Below are 23,386 nucleotides of genomic sequence, written 5' to 3'. Positions count from 1 at the left end.
GCAGCGAGCCCTCGATCACCGCCCGACGGCGGCGGCCCCCTCAGCGCGGCCCGGCGCGGCGGGAGCGGGCAGCCCGCTGAGGGGAGGGAGCCTCCTCCGCCGCCACCGGCCCCGCACGGCGCCCCCGAGCCGCCGCCGCATTAAAAACGCACCGAAGTGACTCGCCTTGCCCCGGGGACGAGATGAGGCCCCTGCCCCCCGCAGCCGTGCCCGCCCGGCGGCCCCCCGCGCCCCTCAGGAGCCCCGCCAAGCCGGCCAGCGGGAGCAGGAGCCGCAGCACGACAGGCGGTGGCGGAGCGGGCGCTCCTCAGCCCGCCGTCCCACGACACCGCGCCCTTCCCGCCGGCGCCCGCGGCCCCGCACCGGAGCTCTGCCCGCCCCGCCCCGCCTCCCCAGGGCACCACACGGCTCCGGCCGGCCCCGCGCGGGGACTCGCCCCGGCTCCCCAGAGGGGACGAGGGAGGCCCCCCGCCATCCGGGCGGGCAGAAGGGGCCGTACGGCCCGCTCCGGGCCAGCAGCAGCAGTGGCCGCGGTGGAACAGGGTGGAGGCGGGAGGCGGCGCCACGGCCAGTCCGGCCCCGGGCGCCGGCGGGCTTTGGGAGGGGGGCGAGGGCGAGAGAGGAAGGGGCCGGCCCCGCCCCGCCCCGCCCCGCCCCGCCCCGCCCCTGCTTAGCTCCCCAGGCCGGGCACCGTAAGGGCAGCGCGGCCGCACCGCGGTCCCCGGCCCGGCCCCGCTTCCCGCCCCCGGCCGCGCACACCCTCCCATCCCCTCCCCTCGGCAGGGCCCGCCCGGCTGCCCCCGCCCCGCCCCCTCCTCCGTGCCCGGCCCCGGCCCGGCGCTCCCCTCTCCCCGCGGCGGCGACGTGGTGGCCGGGCGGCGGCCGGGGCCGCAGCCATGTGGCTGGCGCTGGCGGCGCTGCTGGCGGCGGCGGGGGCGCAGTACGAGCGCTACAGCTTCCGCAGCTTCCCGCGGGACGAGCTGATGCCGCTCGAGTCCGCCTACCGCTACGGCCTGGACCAGTACAGCACCGAGAACTGGCCCGAGAGCGTCAACTACCTGGAGGTCAGCATGCGGCTGTACCGCCTGCTGCGCGACAGCGAGGCCTTCTGCCACCGCAACTGCAGCGCCGCCGGGCAGCCCCCCCCTGCCGCCGCCGCCGCCGCCGCCGCCGGGGGAGCGCTGGCCGAGCTGCGCCTCCTGGCCGGGGTGCTGCGGCGGGCGCAGTGCCTGCGGCGCTGCAAGCAGGGGCTGCCCGCCTTCCGCCAGGCCCAGCCCGGCCGTGACCTGCTCGAGGAGTTCCAGCGCCGTGAGCCCTACAAGTACCTGCAGTTCGCCTACTTCAAGGTGAGGCCCGGCCCTTCGCCCCTCCGCCGGCCGACCGCCTCGCCGCCCTGCCTGCGCTCCCCCCCGGCCTCGGCTCCCCCGGGTCTCGCCTGGTGCTCCGCCACCTCCTGCCACGCCAAGCGTGCCTGTCAGTGTCATGGTGTGTCCCAGCGGGGCCTCACTGGAGGTGGGTGCCTGGTGCACCCACTGCTGGAGAAGCCGCCTGTCATGCCAGCCTCTTGCCTGGCCCTCGGAGCGGGTTACTCAGGGCCGTAGCCTTGCTCCCCATCACCTCTTTCACACCAGCTTAGCTGCCGGTTGTCCACCCCACCTCCATTTCTCCCGCTCCGTGGTCGGGCCCCCCAGTCCCTGCCCTCCTGGGCTGCCAGCCCTGCGCTGCACTGTCTTCCCGCTGGCAAGCCTTTGGGCCCCTTCCTCCTGCTCACCTCCTGTAACCCAGTGGGGCCAGCGTGTGCCTTGTCTTTCCCTCTGATTGCCGGCACAGTACCGTCCAGCTCCCTTTTCACCAATTTTTCCACCACTCATCCAGCACGTCCCCTAGATTAGCTCCTCTGGTTCTTCCCCAGCCACTGGACCCTGTTTTCTTGTCCTGTAGTTGTCTTGTTCCTACCCCTGCCTCTCTCATCTTTCCATCCACCTTACTTTCTTCTAACTTTCTCTGAAACTTTTTTCAGACCCTTCATGTCACTGCTGTGCTATTGCAAGCACTCTTCCTTGCCTCCTGTCCCTCAGCGTGTGCATCTTCCTCCCTCGCTCGTTTCTGGTTCAGTTCTTTCAAGTGCAGCAGCCTCCAGCCGCTGACACGACGGTAGCCCGCTGCCTGCAAAACTCTGGTTTTGTTATGGCCACAGGAAGGAATAAAGCAAAAATGGGCTGCTGAAGCATGACACTAATGCTAGCCCTGGTGTGGTATTTACTTTTTGCTCTCAGGTCAGCCAAGACCAGGGACACACACCTCTTTTAACAGGTTTCATCCCATTTTTCTAGCTTCTTGTCATCCTTCTGTCCAGGATCTAACTGACAATTTTCTCCCTCCTACTCATCTTCATCTTCTGTTCTCTAAATCAAGGCACATCCCTCATATCATCCGCTCAGATATAGCAATTACTTGCATTTCAGAGAAATGGGACATCTGTTGGGGAAGTAAACAAGCTGAACTCTTTGGTTAGATTGTTTTCTTTTTTAGGGATTCATTCTCAACATATGCCAACATACCTTATATCAGGTTGCGTGCTTGTGCATTGTTTTTGAGATTGCTGCTTGAAAATACCCATCTCCTTAACTGTTGCTGTGTCTTACTTGTAGGAGTGCCATTTTCTCATGAAAATATCAATGGTTTTCCCAAATGACACAAACAGATGCAGGGAAATGTGTTCTCAGAAAACAGGAACAGTATCCACGTGCACAGTATCACACCAGCATAATTCTGTGCGTGTAAAGCCATCCCTATGACCGTACAGAAGAGCTGAACTTTACAGCCTCTGCACACACAGAACAGAAGGTATCAAAGAGTGGACATTTCTTTTGAGTAACAGCGTGGGTGGGCACACCTTGCATTCTCAAAGCCGTATACGGATACCAAAATGACATCCCCACAAATGTTCCATTTCTTGTCTTACTTGCTTGAACTATTCATTCCCCCCTCGTAGTATGTACAAAGTTTGCAATGTGTGGATCACAGCAAAAGTAATTCCTACCTACTGGTTCTGATACAGTTAAGTAACTGGCAGGTAGGAATGGGAGAGGAAAATCAGAGAAACGCCTCCCCCCTTCCTTTAAAGTGTTTTGCAGTTGCGTTTGCAGGAGGTTTCAGCGGTTCGGTTCAGTGGTTTTGCCTTTAGTGCCAGTTGTTCATATTGTATGTTTTATTAGATTCTAGTCCTGCTCTGAGCTCTTCTCACTCACTTGGGGAGTTTTGAATGGGCCTTCTAGAGCTACAGACTGCTATGTACAAAGGACTTTTTCCTGGCTGGTGGCTTTCTGAAGAAAGGAATGTCACTTTTCCCACCCCCCACCCCCACCAACAGCATTTGTAATATAGGAAGAAGGCAGAGGGAAATGCTTTATGTAATTTTTTAGAGTGACCATGTGTTTATTCAGGTGGGTTCCACAGTGAAATTTTGCCACGTCTTAGATCCTGGGAGTAGACGTTTCTGTGTTGCTGCTTGTTCCTCTGGAGGGAGCTTTCTCGTAGCCACTGAGTTCGCTTAGGAATGTGTTTCTACAAAAACTTTTTTTTCGTTTTTTTTTGTTAGTGGTGAAAATTGAGATCAGGAGAGAATTATGGACTAAGCAAAAATGAGACACCCATCAGCAAACAGAGTTAAAGCATAAAGCACGAAAGAAACCAGGCATTTGACGAAAGTGCAGCTGAGATTTCCCTTTGCGTTTAGTGCTGCCGGGGCTGACTGAAAGCGCATAGTTTTGGGACAGCAGGGAAGGGCAGCTGGCAGAGCTCCAGTGCTGGGACACATAGCGGCACAGCAGCAAGAGCTCATGTTAGGGGGAGGTCTTTCTTTGGTGCAGTTGTCTTTCAGGTTTCTGTCGGAAACGAAAGGGTACTTTTTATGGATGCAGAGTGCATGTGCGTATGTGCTTGTGATTCTGGCTCATAGTTTTATATGTACACTTCCATAAGCTGTTTCAGATGTGAGGTGGAACTCTATCACTTAAACATCAATATGCTGAGTGGGTTGATATGGATCTTGGCTTATGAGGAAAGAGGTTTTAACATTTCACAAATGCTTAAGACTTGTACTTTCTCACTTTTCCCAAATAAGTGTATATATACTATATCATTTATAAAAACATATAACATAAAAAAATATAAATTAATGCACAGAGAAGTTCATATATATTTGGCACATGCAGTGGTAAATGAGGAATACATACTTCATAAAGCATCTCTAGTGGGGTTTAAAGTTAGTTTAAAAACAATTACAGAAAATCACATAGTACGCTAGGACACGATTATTGAGGAAGTCCCTGCTGTTTGCTCTGACTTTGTAACACCATCAGGAAAATACACTGTTGTAACGTTGTCTTCTGTGCTGCTAGGCAAGTAACTGACATAAACACCCTGCAAACATGGTAAAATGATGGCTCTTGCCCAGTATCTGTAGGTTAGCGTCAGTAATTGCTGTGTGATTAATCCTACACAGGAGCAACGGTATAATCTTGTGCCTTGTCAGCTGTATGAACAGGGGAGGGGGCAGGGAAAAAAAAAGCCTGCTTTTTGACTTAAAATCATCTGTGCTATCTGCAACAGTAATAGACTTTTAAAATAAAAAAAATATTCATAGTGTTGCAGCTAGGAGTAAAACTGAGAATAATTATATCAGTTTTACTGTATGGTCATATCTGTTGAGGCTGTGGTTTCAGCAGAAGTAAGTTTGGGAATATAGAGGCTGCAGGGAAGTTCCTTGACAAAGCCTGGGAAACTCTGAACTGTTTGTTTGGTTTTTTTCCCAATTAATCTTCCCTCCTCCCCTTTCCTCCTCTCCCCATCCCTGTTTAGGCTAATAATCTTCCAAAAGCTATTGCAGCAGCTCACACATTTCTTCTGAAGCATCCAGATGATGAAATGATGCAAAGAAATATGGCCTACTATAAGAGTATACCTGATGCTGAGGAACATATTAAAGACTTGGAGACAAAGCCTTATGAGGTATGCTTTTTATTCAGTCTGGTCTTCTGGAACTGTTTGATTACTCCTCTTACTGTGTGAGATTCAAGGATCTCAATTGCTTATGTGTTCTCAGCTCTTACTCTCCCTCTTGCTGTCTTCCTCTTTCATTGCTGTTCTGCCTTCTTGATGCATTCAGTAATTCTCACCTCCCATGCTTTTCATCATTCTATGAATGAGTCACAGTAAATCATAGACAGTGGCATACCTGAAAGCTACTACATGCAGATCACTACTGGAGCTAAACAGGTGCAGGGAGTTACTCAAATGCATGAGTGCTGTAGCGCACAGCTTAAAATAACTCAGACATTTGGTGTTAAGATCACACTGAAAATCTCTGTCAAAGCCTGTGCTTTAAACTGACACTGTTACTTCTGTCCAGCAGGTTTTTCTGTTGATCTGAAATGGAATTACCTACTCTGCTCTCTAGGAAATATCTGGTAAAATCTGTTAGCTATCTGTATTTCTTGTCCTCATTTTCATTGGATAACAGCTTCTATAGTAATCCAGAATTTCGAAGACATCATTTACTGTCTTTGAATTTACACACAGCTTTCCATAGATCTGTTTACTACTGGGTTTCATTTCTGCCAATTTTTTAGAATCTCTTCATCAGGGCTGTGAGAGCATACAATGGCGACAATTGGAGAACGTCCATCTCAGACATGGAACTAGCTCTTCCTGATTTCTTCAGAGCCTATGATGACTGTACAGCAGCCTGTGAAGGCTCCCGAGAGATCAAAGATTTTAAAGACTTCTATCTCTCCATTGCAGGTGAGTGGCTAGGAAACAGTAAGGAAAGATGTTCCAAAGGTGCATTTCCGTTTATCCATAGGTCTGGCTACCAAAGTCCTGTTCCTCTGTTTGCAGTGTGAAATGCGCAGGGTGTCCCCTGCTCCATTTGGGCCAATGGGAATTGATTAGATTCACTGAAAACTGCTTGAATTCTGGTTTAGTCTGTTTTTCTTCTTTTCAGTAATATAAATGAGGGCTGTCAGAAAATCAGAACATGTAGAGGAATGAAGCTGGGTTAATTGATATTGATAATATACAGCTGTGGGCTGGCTTCAGGGGCGGTGGGTCGGCTGGTGTGGATAAGGTGCAGCTGTGGCTGGTTCCTGCTAAGTAGTTAAATAGCCCTAAGGGCCAGGTGAAGAGGAGCAGCTAATGAAGAGAGACCTGGAAGAAGCAGAGGGAGGAGAGAGAGTGTCCTGGATGTAGGAGAGACAAGGAGAAGGATGATGCAGCAGAGGCAAGAAGCATTGTGGACTGGCCTGAAGTGTATGAAGAAACAGCATGAACAGTAGATGAACCTTTGAGACTTTGGGGGGGGGCTGGCCACACCGGGGCAAGGTGTGGGAGCACTTACTGAAGTTAACCTGGTATGGGATGGTAAAAGCTTTGTTGCAGCCGGCTAGTTTTGAGGGTGCTGCAATAAGAACAGAGAGTTCTTACATTAACGTGGAAGCTGTGTGTCAGAATAAAATAGATGCTTAAGTAGTGACAACTGCTCCATCCAGCTAGCAGCAGTTATCCAGACAAGTCTCTTGACCATTACCTCAGGGTCAGTTTGGCTGCCTTTGAGGCTTAGTGGTTAGCCTGCCTTCAAAGTCTGCTTTGTGATTTCTGTATCACTGGTCATACAGATTTCCTTTCTCATAAATATGACCAGTTTCTGTTGACTATTTTTCATCTTTCCTACAGCAGATTTTTTCTGGCAGATAAGATTTCTTTTTCTGTAGTGTGCAGCTTAAAAAAAAAAAAAAATCCATTGCTTTGCGAAGAAAAAGAGATGGAACCTTTTTGATGGTGCATGCATTCCCTATGCTCTTTGATAGCGAAAGAAACAAGTAATTTCTCTGGTGCTCTGGGCTCAGTGTTGTTTGTGTGGAAAATGCCTGCATCTTTTCTTAACAAACTTAAAAATTTGAAAAATGCAACAGAATTTCTATAGTTGCCAGAAGGAAAACCAGCCCAACATTTTGTGAAACATGTTGATACCTGAGCAGCTCCACTGTTTGTCACAGTGTGGAACTGGTATCTGCCAGTACAGCTGACACAGAACAGCTATTGCAGGCTATTCCTCAAGCCTTGCTTTACTCTTGGGCAAAGCAGGCAGGTGCCCAGGACAGCAAATGAGGAGTGAAGGTCAAATGACAGGTAGTAAAGAGGAAACACAGGCCTTCGTCCCCAGGGAGTCCGAGCTCCAAGCCGCCATAAAGGGTGCAGTGTCTGTGCTCAGCTGTGATTGGCATTTGCTGTCATTCTTCCTCCTCAGAAGGAAAGGACAATTCCTAGCAGCAGTGGTGAGAAGGAAAGGCAGGAGTTACCGCATTGTGTCATCATGACCATGTGCACGCATTTCAAATATTTTGTTCTTAAGAAAATTCAAATTTACTTTCACTCTTGTCCCAGGGAGATATATTCTGCCTGGAGGTTTTTACTGCAGAAAGCAGATGTAGCAAAAAATGTTAACCAGAAGTATTTGGTGTTTGCACTAGGTACATGTTGATTGATCCCTGAGCAATGAGGTGTGCTTGGAAGCCAGTTGGCCTCGTTGCATGGGATTGTTTCACTGAGGGACTTGCATCTCTGATTTCAAGTGCTGACTGGAATTGAACACTACTGTGTCTGGAGGCTCTGCTGCTCTTGTAAAAGATGGGTCTGATAACTTCATTTGGCCAATCATTTTTAGTTAGCTTCAGTGTTCTTCATGTTAGGAGTTGTCAGAGGTGTAAATGGGGGAAGGGACCTTTGCTGTTGTGCCTTGGTCAGAGGTGGAAGCTAACTTGCTTTCACCTGCCAAATGTGGCTAACAGGGAAACTGAGGCTTTAAAATAGTTCTGTTTGGCGGTGTTGCCTAATGTGATACATCCTGAAGATGCTTGAAATTCTTCGGTGGAAGGTTTTCTTGAAGGTAAGATCATCTCTAATCCTGTCCCATTGTAGCAAGCTTTTGTAGGCTGTGTAAACTTGTGAATTTAAACATTTCTGGCTGAAAGTTGTTCTGTAGTGAGCAGCATATTTGTGCCTGTCTTCTCTTCTAGAACATCCAAACTGCAGGCACAAAATGCGGCTGTCTCTGGAGGTTTAATTTGCAATCACCAGTTGTGTTTCTCTGTGACACAGTTGTACTCAGCAGCATGTTTACCTTATTCATGCAATAATTTAATGCAATTGCAAAGGCTATCAAAATAAATAATGAAAAAAGTACTGTTCACAATTATGAAATAACATGATACCCCATAACAACTCCATATAAAACCCACAGTCACAGACTGCCTGTAGGTGTCAGTGAAACCTAACGGCTTAGTTCTCTGGAATTGCAGCTTGTGATCCATTTCAAGTCCAGACCGCACTAATACTCAATGTGTACTTCACGTGGAGTTGTAGATGCTCAGTACTTCCAAGCAGCAAGATCCAGATGCACAGGACCCAGGAGAGCATTATAAGGCCAAATTTTAATGGGCAGCTAAAGGGAGGGTTATAACAGCCCACTGTGTGCTATCAATATCCTGTGTTGTTTTCTTCCTTCTAGATCATTACATTGAAGCCCTTGCGTGCAAAGTGCAGTGCGAGAGTAATCTGACGCCCATTATAGGAGGCTTTGTTGTTGAGAAATTTGTGGCCACCATGTACCATTACTTGCAGTTTGCTTATTATAAATGTAAGTAGTGATTTAATATGCTTAAATAACATCAGGATGATGTGGGACAGTTTCCATTCATGATCTTTTTCCTCTCGTTACAATGCTTTAGAATGTAACTAGTGGCCTGCAGAATCTGTATTTTAACCTGTTCTGGGACAGATAGTCTGAGCTGCCTGACATCTTTTTCTCCCTGTGTAACTGTAGTTAACAGACACGGGAGAGAAACATAATGTATAGAGCCTGTGCTCATAGTCCATGAGTCCCATAAGAGCTGGATTTTGCCCCGGGCAGGCCCTTCCATTTTAAGTTATGTGTGGTTGTAACTGGCCTCCACTTGGGTGTTGGAAAAATGGGGCAGTTACAGAGAAAGTGTGAGCTGATCCATCACTGCCTTTCATTCTTTATATGATACCTACTGCCAGCACAAGTTGCTTACAGTTTTCAGAGTTTCATATAAATGATAAATGTTTATAGTATGTGTATTATATGTTCTTCTGCCTTTCTGAAGTAACTCATAATGTAACACATTAGGGTGAACAAAGGTTCCTATACATTGGAACACATGCAATGACACAGACCCATTTTGTATACCTGTATAAAAAACGCCATGGTTTGATCCAAAAAGCCGTGGTGCTCAAGCTGTCAGGCCCACATGGTTGTTAAGCAGCTGAATATATGGTCCTAACAAGAATTCTTTTTCTTAAACTTCTAACTCATTCAGTTAAAGAGAAGAAAGATTGTGACTTCAAAGTAACACATCTAATGTAACACCACTTATTCTTTTCCAAAAGTACTCAATTTTCAGTTTACTATTCAGAAGTTCTTCCACAGAGAAATCTACAGAGTATTTTGTACCATTCGCTTTTTCCTAGTGGATTCTTACAGTCCTGCTAGATTGGGGCACATGGGGGTTTTGAACAAAGAGGGGACCACTTACCTAACAGAAATTGTAGTGCTTTGGTGCTCAGAGATTACATATTTGATAGGTAAATCATTCATTGCATTTTGTGATTTCTTGAGGAACTAGTTGCACTGCGAAGAGCACGTGTAGCCCTTAACAGCTACTCCTGCAGGCTCCAACATCAAAGGGAAGATACATCCAACCATGTCGCATCAAGCTATTAATGACTTTTGCTTATGTTATGTGACTACACGTTTTACACATTGACTCTTCCCTGTTTGTCAATCCTAGTACAAAGAAGTGGTTTTTTATTTATTTATTTGTTTACTTGTTTTTTAATAAATGCCCCAATGGGGATCACCAGGCTGTTGACTGATGTTTCACTGATACTGGGATACCTGGGAGGGACGTTTGGTTAGGATTTTCATAGAAGGCCATCAGAGGTAAGTCCCCATTTTTGAATCATGGCCTTACCTGCTTCAGAACATGCAGATAGCATATCCTTTTTGGGAAGCAATGTTTTTTTTTCTGTGCAGCTGGTGTGGAGGTAGAAAAAGTGTTCTGTTTCCATCTGAGTTTTTCAGAGCTTAGATAATAGTAGGAATTGCTTAATTTACCTTATCTGGATTTTTGTGTGTGTTTATTAATTAGTGAATGACATGAAGAATGCAGCTGCTTGTGCTGCTAGTTACCTTCTGTTTGACCAGAAAGATGAAGTAATGAAACAGAACATGGTCTATTATCAGTACCACAAAGACAAATGGGGACTTAAAGAAGAGGATTTTCAGCCCCGATCGGTAGGTGAATTACTTAAAATGCCTTCTAGAGACATTCAGATATGTTCATGAAACTCTGTGGGTCAGAGGTTGGGAAAATGTGTTATCTGTTGGTTCTGGAGTTAAAACAGATATTGTTTTATTAAAACCATATAGAAAGTTGTACACAGATATGTACTGTGTAATGCAGACGCAGAATGTCATTATAGTTCTTCCCTTTGTGTTGAAATATGCTACAATAGGATATAATATGATATGGTGACAAGTAAATTCACACTGGTACTTGACTGCTACTTATGCATATCTTTATCTACCTTGATAAATAAAGCAACTGGCCCCTGAAATCTCCTGATGAAAAGATCACGGTGATGATCTTTTGGGCTTTTGTGAATCACTTATTATTTGCCAACATGTAGTTGCCCACCTGCTTGTTATTTCAGGTTCTGTGGGCTTTTAAATGTGTCTGGATATGATAACTCCAGCTAAACTCACTTCCCACTTACTCCATTTGGAACATAGATGGGTGGATGAGGATGGAAGAAGGTTCAGTACTGTATTGCATCTAATTATCTCAGTTAGAATACTGCAAAGAACCCAGAGTAAACATCAGTCCATCCAACAAAGATCATGATCTGGCTTTGAAAAATTACTCTAAAAATGGGTTTCTATGCTGGCCTTAAATTTCCACGTCCAAGGAAATTTTACAGATAAAAGCATCTTTGCTGTGCTTCTTGACTCCTGCAGCCTGGACTCTGACAGTCAGATTGGATTTTCTGTCATTTCTTGTTACCAGGATTTATGTCATGCAACTGAATTAACTGCTTTGTGATATTTGAGCGACTCCTTAGGCATCAGTGGTACGTGGCTGTACAAGTAGTTAGCCATTAAGCAACACATGTTCCACAAATGAAATTTAGTGCCTTCCCTTTCTCTTAGGGCATGGCTTTCTGGTGGAAGAGTTGTCTGAGTTAACCTAGCTGAAGCAACAGCAGGCATCCTGCAGGGTAACATTCCAATTGCCCTTTCCATGTTGCTTCTTCAGACACCTCAGTCATGGAGACCTGTACTGGCCCAGAGGGGCCCTTGATTCTTAATGCTGCATTAATACATCTGTGCAGTGCTTAGGTGATTGACTTTATCTGTAGCAGCACCGCAGAGCAGTTCATGTATGCACCTTACAGGTTGGACTGATAATTACTGTTTCCTTCCTCTCAGGCCAGCCAGCTCAAGTAAGAAATACCACTCCATTTGAGTGAAGGGTTTTTTATTTCTGGACAGCTGTTGCATCCCTTATCCACACACTGGAAACCCAGGCCTGCCCTGCGGAGCCAGCCGAGACTGAGGACAGCAAAAATGCATTTGGTTCTTTCAGGCAGCAGCAGCAAGTCTGAACTCGGAGGGGAAAGGCACCACACCTTTGTCACTGCTTTTTGGGAACAGAATGGTGCTTTATAGCCATGTTGGAGACAATGTTTAATGGTAGTGGGACTGTGGGGTAGCAACAGTATGAAACTGCAAACCACAAACATATTCGGCTTACATGTGCAGCGATGACAGAACAAGGGCCCTACACATGAACTCTGAATGTTTCATTGATAGCTTCTCAGGAGCTGGGGACCACAGATAATTTAATTTTCAAGTATAAAATATTAAATGCACACAGCTGTATTTTCTTGTACTTTGATCCATGTAACTTTGAACAGAGTTGCTTACTGTCCTAATCACTTGCCATGAAAATCATAATGCCTCTGGTTTGTTTTCACAAAGTGGTAATGGGGTGACAGCAGCATTTAGCTCTGGCACTAACCTCTAGATGTTCTTGGAAAGAGGAATTCTCCTGTTTTCCTCCCCAAGAAGAGTTAAACAGGATTATCAAAGTAGATTACTGTTGGTATTCACAAATATGAGAGTAGGTGGCTGAGGTAAACTGCTGCCCAGGCAAGCAGCTGGGGGAGCGAGGAGGGTCAGGTGGGTGACTGAGCAGAATTTCCCTAGCCCAGACTCAGGCTGGGGTGGTGAGTCATTATCATGCAAAATAGCTTAGTGTCTCTTTTTCCCAGAACTGCCTGCTGCCATAAGCCAGTGCACAGGGAGACAGAGACTTTCTCTTGTCCAAAGCCTGCTGGAATGCAGGCACAGGCTGCTGCTCAGCTCTGGCAGTCTCATTCCTTATTTTAAGACTCGCCAATGCTTTGAAACATGAGAAAGGGGAGAGTGCTTTGTTCTTCTCACGCCCATGGAGCCTGTGCTTAGAAAGATCCACAGAGGACATTGGATACGCTGCTTGCTGTTCTGCTGTTTCCTTTCTCAAACATTATAACCCCTCTTGGGATCTACCTTCTACTAAGTCTGGGTCTGACTTCACTGGAATAGTTTCAGGTGGCATGTGATGACACTCCCCTGTCTTGCTACCCTGAAGTAACATTGAAATTTTGGTTTTTGATAGGAGGCAGTTCGATACCACAACATCACCACACTCCAGTTGGAAATGTATGAATTTGCAAAGGAGCATCTGATGGATGATGATGAGGTGAGTTTCCTAGAGAGGAAATCATGGTCAAAACCCCAGCAATCACATTAAAGCGAAGATGATATGTAGATGAAACTCTAGGATTTAGCTAATATGGAAAAACCTTCTTGTAACCGTGACCAATTTATCATAAGTTTTTCTTTTGTAAATGCAATATAAGAGACAAGCCCAAAAAACATGACATAGCATTTAAAAAAATATGGACAGCATTAACACAGAGGTTAAATACAATGCACTGAGCCCACAAAAAAAGAAAATCCACTTCACAAGCTGTAACACCAGGGGGCAGAGAAGCAGTGTGTATATATATATTTAAATTCTAGGGTTTTTATTTCTGAACTGTTGTTTAAGTTATGTTTAAACATCCTTATAATTTTGTCCAGAAGTGACCACCTAAATTATAATTTTTGTCAAAAGGAAGTCTTATCTGTTATTTTTTTTCTGCACAGTAACATTTTGGTAGCCCAGTCTTGCTTCTTAAATGGTTGGAATTCATGGCCAAATAACATATAATGGCTACTATTAGACTGGAAATAAGTAAAGTGGATTTTTTGTGCAAGAAGAGTAGTTAAATTGTTGAAAGGGCATTTCTTTGTCTCCCACAACTGAAATTAAAGTATAAATCATGAAGGTTTTGGATTGCTTTTTGTTTTGCTTTGTTTTCAGAACCTTTCATTTAAAGTTTTTAAAAAATATTCAAATGGTGGAATAGCTCTTTGCCAATGCCAGCCAACTATGTTCAGTTATGGCATGGGGCACGGTACTTGTAATGAGCACTGCTGAGGTCTTTTTTTAGTTAGAAAACGATGGTTTATGTTAAAAAATGAAATCACCTTTGCAATTTTTATATTATCCAGCACATAGGGAGAGATTATGTTTTATAACGGAGAAGTAATAACATGTCTCTGCTGCCTTCAGTATGCTAGTGACCTGAAAACAACTCTATACATAAAATTGCATTGCAAGGTTACCCGACTTTAGGAAGACTTTCCATTGTGATAAAACTCCATGAAAGACAGTTTAATAAGGTTGTTACAGGGTTAAGCTTAGACGAGGACTAGTTTGTATGGATTTTCAGCAGGGTGTGAAATACTTGAGCACTTCTTTATATTCTGTTTTTGGTTTGTGCTTTGCCCATAATGTGTTGTTATGTTACGCATAAACCTAACTAGTACTTTTTTCTTCTTTGATATCTGCTGCTTCAAAACACAGGGATGAATAATTAAGGAAGGGGAGAAGCAGTCCATTGTGAGGGCTTTCCCCATGTGTTGTTACAAGAAGGAATTACAGAAGCAGTCTTCAGCCTCAAGCACCATGTATAGAATAAACAAGCATTCATTTTCTGGCATTAATTCCTGTAGACTGTTTCACTGGTGCAATTATAAATGACCTTGCAATCTGCAGGAGGGAAGTGCAGTGGAAACGTCAATTAAACTTTTGGGGAAGTGACAAGGAAGTATCATTACACTAGATGAGCACTAAACAACCAAAATTACTGGGCCTGGTCATGCCACAGATATCCCTACCCCACACTCTAATTGTATTGGGAAAGTTACTGTCCTCCTCTCCTGGGAAAAAAGTTGAAGGGCTTCTGTGCCCTCCCTTACTAGGGCTGAAGAACCTAGGAGAGATGGAGGCTTGGCTCTGGTTTTTGGTAGTGAACTCATAAATCCCTGGCTACCAGAACTTGTCTTTGGCTGCAGGAGCCTTCCAGGGAGTCCAGACAGAGCAGGAATAGCACAAAGGTAAAACCACTACCTTGCAGTTTCTGCTGTATGGGCAGGACCTGGTAGTGTAAGTGGAATATTTTTTTAATATTTCTCCTGGCACGGATGGAGAAGTTTATTCCATGGGAATGCTGAAAATTGATGAAAAACCCAGATAAGGTATTACAGTAAAACTTTTATTAAAAATTGTTAAAAATGGGGGCAACCTCTTTTTAGTGCACTCTGTTTATTTAAACCATGTGCTGCTTGGGCCATAGGCCATACCTTATGTGAGTTTCTGTGGTCCGTGTTTGCTGTCTGTGAAGTTGCTTGTGGGCCAACAAGACCATAAAATAATCTACAGAAGAAAATCATTCTCTTCCCTTGAGTGAAGCAAAAAGATTGATGTGGCAAAAGGATCTCTTCCTATGTGAATGTGTCATTATTCCCAAGCGGAGAATCTCACTTTATTCAGACTTCTCAGTGCTCCTGTGTCCCAGATCATCCATGTGTCTTTTTAAATCCCATTAACAAAGCAAGTGAGAACATGTGGCTTCTTCCAATATACATTGCAGTAATTGCAGAGGCTGGAACATGCAGTAATGATTTTTGCATATGTCACTATGAGAAATACTGTCCTGTTCCTGTTACTTTATTAATGTTTTTCCACAAGGAAATGAAAAACTGGTTCATAACTTACATATAACTAACATAGTAGAGGTGACAGAGAATATTAATGCCAACTAGCTACAAATTACATTTTCTTAAAAGTAATTATTATTAAATATCCTTACAGTTTTCCACAGTGAAGTTAAAAGAACATTACACAGTGTTGTCCTCTTGGTTGGCCATGAGTAGTCAAGCTTTTTTATTTCTGTTCAGATGTGTAATGCATAAAGGCTGTAATAGATACAACTAGTGTTGTGCAGATTTAAACAGCAAACTGAAATGTTGTTAAGAGCCAGATACTCAGCTAGTGTAGATATAACTTCAGCACTACACTAATTGTATGAGACATGTTTCTGGCCCATAGTATCAGTGTTCCTGAGAAATTTTTTTTTCAGGGATGGCTACTTAGCTGTTCTAAATTACATAAGAACCACAAGTATTTGGCTGGGATGATCCTACAATGTGATTTTTTCTTTCTGTATTTAATCAGTAGGTGAAGAACTGTTGGCAGCTTTGACCCAATTTTTTGGCATTTTGTTCTTTTTATTTGTATATAATATGTGTGTCCATTTGTATAGTAGCCGAAATTCAAATGCTCCGTTCCCAAGCGTGATGCAAAGGAGAGTAAGTGTTGAACTGATGTGACTGGTGGAAAGAGAATATACGGAACAGCACCAAGGCACGAGGGCCCAGTGGACTGACTACTGATGGCAAATAATAATCTGAATTCAGCCTATTTTTCTGTTTGGGAATTGCAACATTTTCAGCCTTATTAACTCACTTTTTGCATATGTTCAAATGATTTATGGAAGAACGCTCGTAATGGCAAGTTGTAATTGCAGACCTGTAAACCTTGCCCTGCCTGCGACCTCAGACCAACAGGGCTGCAATAGCACTGCTACACTGAGAAGAGCTGGTGGCAGCTGTTTCAGAGAGACTTGGTATTGTTATGGTCTCTGTTCAACATACGCTTCTTTAAAGAAAAAAGAAAATGTTCTTTTTCATCATCACTTCCTAGTAGAGTTACTGCCCCTGTGGCTGGCTCTCCAGAAGCTTCCTGCTTTCTCAGCTTGCTTCTTTATCTTGGTCAAAGGTGTTCCTCCTTCTATTTAAACAACCTACCATGGGAAGCTGCAGGCATGGTTGGGCTTAAAAGGCAGGTGCTTATCCCCAAGCTGCAGGTGCTGACATAAGGAGGAATTTTTACCTGCCCAGTTTTTCTTAATCTTCTGCGTGCAGCATAAAGCAGGCAAGTGAGCATAAGTAGAGCTCAGAAACAAAGCCACTAGAAGGCTTCTGTTCTCAGTGCAATGGGAGCAATGTTGAAGTTGCTCTGAAACTAGGTTGACTCATGTTTTATAGGCATTATAAAAATTTTAAGAGGAAAACACATTTATTGGATTACTGTAAAATACTATTGTAATAACTGCAGTGTACTGCAATCTGCCATAGCATACAAGAAAAGAACAGTTATGTATTCAGAATAGATCATTAAAAAATGCAATGGAAAGATACCTGAGAAAGTAGTTAATATGAGTGTAAAGAACAACTAAGCTTTTTTAATATTGGAAAAAAAAACCCTACCTAAAAGCATGGGACAGTGGGTCACACTGTGGACTAAGTATCTGAAAAATAAACAAGTTAAGGGCCAAATAATTTTTCTGCACAAAGAATTGAGGGATTTTCCCCCCGCCCCCCCCGCTAGAATGTGAGGAATGTACAGCCTGGTCTGTGCTGCTCATGGAGGGTCTGGGAGGGCTTTGAGGTGGTTACAGTGAACTCCTGTGTTTTAACTGAAGGTTAGATCAAGGAACTTTTTCTTGGTTGAAGGCTGAATAAACCTTTCAGGCTGAGCCACTCCTTGACACATGCCTTACTGTTATCCCGAAATAATGTGTTGCCCTGCGAAATATGGCTGGCCAGCGGGCTGTGTGGTGTGCATTTGCAGCATATCGGGCCCACAGAGCACATGTCCTCCACAGTCACCCATATGAAACCTCTGTCTTCAGTGTTCCAAGATGGTCATTCACCCTTGAAGAAAATCCACTGCTTTTCATAACCTGACTCTTTGTCACTACTCCCATTAGTTACTCAAATTAGTTACCAGGGCAGTTACAAGACAATTACTCATTAGTTACAGGGCAGCCCTGAGTTATTCTTGCAGAGGCTACCACAACCTTGCCACCTACACCCAATACCTAAGGGAATCAAATCTGTTATTCTGTTAACAAGCTTCCAGTCATTAGATCTTTAACCTTTAGCAAAATCTGAATTTTTGCTATGAAGGACAGCTGGGGGACATTTTGTGGGATACATGTTTTCCTTCTCGGTCATAGATAGTAAGGAAACAAAAAATCCAGCTAATTCTTGCTCTGTGTATTGTCTCTTAAGGCTCAGTTTGTTGTCTGAGTTAGGATAAAGACTTTCTTATTCATTTGCTGATTGTCACACATGAAAGCATGTTCATAATATTTTTCTGTAGTTCTTAATTCATTCTAGAACACTATTATTTTAATATTTTCTGTTACTTCTCTGAAGAACGGGCTATCCCACTGCAGTGCATATGAAATCCCTATAGGAAAGGCCTTCAGCAGGTCTGCGTGGAAAGTATGGGTTATTGCAAGAAAGCTGTTTTTTCCCAGAACTTTTCCAGTTCACACTGAGAAAGGACAAAACAGATTGTAGGTGGAGGTGAGGACCTGTGAATGATTAATATTTGCTACGCAGAAGGCAGTCTTTGCAACCAACTTTGCAAAGTGTCTGGGTCTGTCAGCGAGCAGTACAAGGGCTACTGCTTCCTACTATTTTTAAATGCTGCTGTCGAAAGAAAAGTTGGTGCTGGACCATCAGTCTCAAGTAGGCCATAACTGAGCCATGTATTGGTAGCTTTTCCTCTTTGCTGTTTATTTTAATAGCTGGCTAGGAGTCTCCAAACAGATGTTTCTTCTAAAAGGTTGTGTTTTGTGTGTGTGAATGCAGCATTTAATATTGCATAAGGGCCAGCAACAGTCGCTGGCCCAATGTGTACCTTGGTCTTAGACACTCAGCTTGTGGTAATAAGTGAGGAGTTCTGCATTTTTGTCCTTTTTAGGACTTATTTTTTCATATGATCTAACTTCACTTGGAATAGTGCACCAGTCTCACTAGCCTGGATTAGCTTATTCAGAATTGACCAAGGACTCTTTTAATTTTTTTATTATATCCACCTAGTCAAGTACCCTCCGTAAAACCTTTTCGAATTACTTACTGTGGTACAAAACTTGTTTTTTCTGTTTGTGCCTCTGTCCAGCTGTTAATCTAAGCCAAGGGTGCTCAATATGCATATCTCACACATAATTAGAGGCTCCAGTCAGATCAGCTTCTGTGATTCTTCTTACCACTCACATCAGTCTGGGAGCATTTCCTTCCTGCTGTCCAATGTCATGCATGTTTCAGGCTATACCTGAAATGGTATATATATACACCATTTAGTATATATAAATTTGGTATATACCATCTTTTCCCATGCATTTTTGCTCTGTCACTCCCACCTTCGACTGACTGTCCCTGGATTGGGAGAGGGAAGAGGTTGGTAGCACAGAGAGGGAGATGATGGGGTGCCAGCAGAGCTCCGGTGCAAACCAGGAGGCGATGACCGTGGACCGAGGGCCAGCTTGCTAACAAGGATGTGCTTCACTGCAGCTGACCAAGCAGTCTGCATGTGCGTACTTTCCAGTGGTGGTGGTCTAACTACCATGCATGTACTGGTCTGGCGGCAAACCCTTCTCTTCCCCAAGCTTAGTCAGACTTCACATACTGATTTACTAGCTGCCAGCCAGCCAGCTGCATCACGCTTTGGGCCATATATTGCTCAAGTCTGGTTTACATCAGCACTGTGTCTGAGCAGCATATTTGTGTAACCTGCATTAGAGCTGGGTGGCTGTTGTCCCCTCTAGTAGCTGGCAGCAGAAAGAATTAGGGGTTTGCAGCTGACTTTGCACGTAAAATTTGATGTTCTTTCTATTAAGGTAGGTAAGAGCCAAAGAGCGTACCAGATAACAGGAGGAACACCGTCGCACTGAATGCTTAAATCATATCAGAGAATCATTTCAGACTCCAAATCCACAGGCCAGCATGAAGTTATTAGGTATCTGTGGGCAGGAGCCTTTTTCCCTGGAATGAACACCTGTGAAATACTTGCCAGCTTCAGTCATGCAGAATGCCTGGTGCGGTGTCAAGTGAGTGCTAATGGGGCAAAGACAGTGATCAGTCTGGTCATAGCTGCTAGTGTGACAACGTGATCAGCTCTTCTGATGTAGTGTTATCACCTTTGCATTAGGCTGCCAACCACACTATAGAAAACTTGCAAATGTTTGACATTCTGACCATGAACACACAAGGAAAAAATACTTTTAATTATGGGGTTGGTTTGTCTTTAACTGTAATCCGGAGTTTTTGCCTTTTCAAAAATAACCAACATCCAGGCAATTTTCCAGTTGTATTACAATGTATGTGTATTGTTTAGGCAAGTATTTTTATATTTTTGCTGTATTTCAGCCTCTCTTACTCTGCAGTACTTCTCATTAGACTGCAGCAGCTTCCATCATACTTTACTTTAGAGATCAATTTCAGGCACCAGAGATTGCAGATTTCAGTAAATTTTTTTTCAAATACTATTGCTTTTAAATACCCTTTTCCATTTAACACTTGGGCTTCGTACATGTTTCTGGGTTTGAAAACATACCAGAAGAAAAAAACCTGAATTCTGTCTGGATCCTCTGTGTCTTTTGAAATATCCTATCTTACTGATGAGTGTGACAATAATATGGATTGAATTAAGTTCCCATATGGTTGAGTTACCAGAGGTACAATATTGAATTTCCCATGTCTTCCTTATACTTAATTCTGAGTCATCCAGTCAGATGTTTATGCCTTTGACTCTACCTCTCGGACTTTTACCTTTTGAGAGTTGTCTTTGCAGGTAGACTGAGGAGAGAAATCCTTTTTAATAGCTGTTACTCTTTCATCACACTGCAATCCTGAGGTGTAAAAGAATCAGTCCAAATTAGATCTGGGACCCCTGTAGTAGACAGCCATATTCCCACTCGCATAACTCTGTTTGGAGTTAATGGGACTTGCCTGTCTCTAGTCCTTTAAGAGGCACCCAACTGCTTGTGCCTACAGTTTTAGGAACTGCTATAAAACTTGACCTGAAGTCCTCTGTGCCTCGGTTTCTGTATCTCTCAACTGCTTGCATAAGTCACTGTGTTGGATCTAGTGGCTATTTTCTTCATGTGCATTTGTGAAGTGGTATTGAGTTCCTCCCACGATTGGGCTCCTTAGGCAATCAAAATACTTCTAACAAAGGAGAACGTGCAGAAATGTCGAATTCCTGTTTTCCAGTTGCCAGATTTCCTGCAACCAGGAAGACAAGTAGGGAATATGAAAGTGCTGGCATTTTTTCTTGTGTTTTTATTGAATTGGGTACTTGGATTTTTTGAACAAATTCAAAGCAAAATAAATCGCCATCCTTCAGGACTTGCTAAAACCACTTCATAGTTGCAAAAACTCAACAGTATTTTGAGATGGAGCTGTGAAGCAGGGAACAAGAGCAGCAGTTATTTCAGCCAGCTTTCCTCCCACTTTTATTTTTGTTTGCTTGGTTCTCATTCTTTCTCTCCTTGCTAATTACACATCTGAAAAATACGATGTTAATATTTTTGATCACTGTATCCGTAATACAATTGTTGTATTCAAAATAGACCAAATTTCTCTATTTCCTTTTATTATTTTCACTGACAGAGGTTTCAGTGGCCTTTCCTCACCAGAATAGAAAACTGTAAAATTTAGAGCCTTAAACTGAATGTGTCTGGAAGGTGCTGTCGTCCTAAGGGAATACCCTTCTAGACAAAAATGTCCTTAAAATTTAATTAGTATTTTAAGATACTGTTTGCTGTCTTCATCAGGCAGGCTTAGAAGCCTCATACTGTTCACTAAGGCTTGGAATGGAGGGTGAAGGGAAGAGGGAGAATGAACATCCAAGCAAGGATGACTTGCTTGCAACATAACTATTATAAATTATCATTATTTTAAACTTGAGAGTGAGTAAGAGCTGATCAGATTTCCCAGCAGAATATTTTTCTATCAGAAAGTGACAATTTGTTTTGGGGAAAAAAAAGAACATCTTAAGACCTTTTTAGAATATAGGTTTATGTCCAGAAAGGAAGAACAGGAAAGTTTTAAAAGAACACAGTTAAAACAGTTTAACAGAACATTATAGTTACTAGAATAAAGTGTTGGAAATGTAAAGTTGAGCATCCACATTACCCTTACAGCTCACCATTTGAGTTGTATCAAAGAGTGAAAATATGCAGAGGCATTCCCACGGGGTCTCCCGTCTCAGTCAGTGTTGTTTCTGAACTCTGCATGGAAGGCAAATTGTGAAATACTAGTATTTCTGAGGGTGCCAGCAGATGGGCTGCTACAGTCAGTTTTGAGTAGTCTGAGATGCTGCTGCACGTTTGCTGTTAGCTACTTGCTTTTCGCTACTGAAGGTGTTGCCTTGGGCTGATAGCGATTACAACAGGTTTTAGCTCAGTTGCTGTAGCCTGGCTGACAAGGCAGTGAATTCCAGCCAGTGGGGCTGTATCATCCCATAGTACTCAGGCTTGACTGCAGAAAGACGTTTGACTGTGGTTTATAACACATAAATACGTTAGGAGTAGCTTAAACAAAGTAAGTTGGATTGTTCTTTTGTGCTGGTACCCTGTATTAGTATAATGGAGCTTGTAAATACAATATTTTCAGGCCTGAATCTAAACCCAATGTGTTTGTTTCCAGTGTGGAAAACATTCTAGTGTCTCTGGTTCTTTACATTTTTGCTGCATTGAAACATGGCATGTGAAGATCTGTGGTTGAAAATGGAGAAGGTGTGTGCTGAAGGGTATGGCAGAGGGCATAAACAGTTAGAGCAGACAGATGTGAAGTCGAAGTTATCGTTCTACAAAACATTTTGCTTTGAATTTTTAAGCTTTCTAAAATTCTTTAAAGTTTTAAGGGATTTTAACAATTTCCTAATTTTACAGATGCTTTAAACATTTATGCCTCTACTGTCCAAGTTTGAGTATTTCATTGTCTATTTAAATACCTGAAAAAGTACAAGAAGATTTACTGGGAAGTGTAACATTTCCTTCTTTTAAGGTCTGTATGTCACTGCAAGTACTTGTGCTACCCCTGTGTGGGCCGTTTAGTTCCACTTTATAGGCTTGTTGTGCTAGCTTCTGTGTGAAGGGTGTTAAAAATATTTAGATTCTGTTATTATGGTTTATGTTTATATTAAAGTAGTTAAAATTTTCCACTGGTTTTGCAGTACAGGTTTAACTTGTTTCTGTTAAATATAATCCTTTCTAGGGTGAAGTTGTGGAATTCCTTGATGAGCTGTTAGAAGTGGACGAAAAGAAGGAATCCTGATGAGTGAAATCACCGCAAAGTGTTTTACAAACGTGAAGACTCACCATTGCTCCTTACTATTGTTTTGGTCACCTGTAGTTCCAGTTAGATATACCTCAAAGCTGCTCCTTTAAGCTCCACCTTAAGTCACAAGATCCACTCCTGAAAGGTCACTTCTGTGCTGCACTGACTCTTCCATGAGTGTGGCTTTCCACTGTGCATTTACAGAATTGGTGCATATGGGTTTTCCTCCTGAGCTTGCTTTCCTTTACACAAACATGACAAAAGAGACTATCTGTATCTTCTGGGCTGACACTTAAGGTTCCTCATTTCAGTGCTCTTCCACTAAGTTATAACAGTACAGCTAAATTCCAAAGAACTTTTGTCAGATTATGGACCATGGAAAACATAACAGTTCCTCTAGACTTTCTGAGCTGTGTATTGTATTATTTATGTATGTCTTTTTCTGTGATGATGAATAAAGTGATACTGAATCCCAGTGCACCTGCAAGATGTTAAGATACATTCAAATAGCTGAAATAAGATGATCAGCAAAGCACAACTAGTGGTCTTGTAAAAAATGCTTAAAGAATTCCGTAAGCAGTGTTAATCTTTCTTAAAAACTAAATTAAATTACATGACATGAAACTGAGGTCACTTATAAATGAATAATAAAGAATTTCTTCTACCTACCAA

At 43.5% G+C, this 23,386-nt stretch overlaps 1 protein-coding gene across 2 annotated transcripts; it reads left to right on the top strand.

Moving 5' to 3' along the window:
• Positions 1-744: 744 nt before the first annotated feature.
• CRTAP (cartilage associated protein) lies at positions 745-23,386 on the top strand. 2 transcript variants are annotated; one of them, XR_008732026.1, is made up of 8 exons: positions 745-1,346; positions 4,864-5,013; positions 5,634-5,805; positions 8,570-8,698; positions 10,233-10,378; positions 12,804-12,887; positions 22,327-22,441; positions 22,652-23,386. XR_008732026.1 is itself a non-coding variant. In XM_055709059.1 (7 exons), the coding sequence occupies exons 1-7, from the start codon at positions 897-899 to the stop codon at positions 22,709-22,711; spliced, it is 1,191 nt and encodes a 396-aa protein (XP_055565034.1). In that variant the 5' UTR covers positions 752-896; the 3' UTR covers positions 22,712-23,386. The 2 variants fall into 2 exon arrangements, 1 of the variants encoding a protein (XP_055565034.1); XM_055709059.1 differs by lacking the exon at positions 22,327-22,441 and having other exon boundaries at positions 752-1,346.

The sequence above is a fragment of the Falco cherrug genome, chromosome 4 (assembly GCF_023634085.1).
Source record: "Falco cherrug isolate bFalChe1 chromosome 4, bFalChe1.pri, whole genome shotgun sequence".
NCBI lineage: Eukaryota > Metazoa > Chordata > Aves > Falconiformes > Falconidae > Falco > Falco cherrug.
The sequence above is the reverse complement of the archived record's forward strand: the minus strand, read 5'-3'. Positions and strand labels throughout refer to the sequence as shown.

Coding starts and splice junctions, on each gene's coding strand:
- CRTAP (XM_055709059.1), top strand. CDS start 897: ATGTGGCTGGCGCTGGCGGCGCTGCTGGCGGCGGCGGGGGCGCAGTAC. Junction 8,699..10,232: donor GCAGTTTGCTTATTATAAAT/GTAAGTAGTGAT, acceptor TTTATTAATTAG/TGAATGACATGAAGAATGCA. Junction 12,888..22,651: donor ATCTGATGGATGATGATGAG/GTGAGTTTCCTA, acceptor AATCCTTTCTAG/GGTGAAGTTGTGGAATTCCT.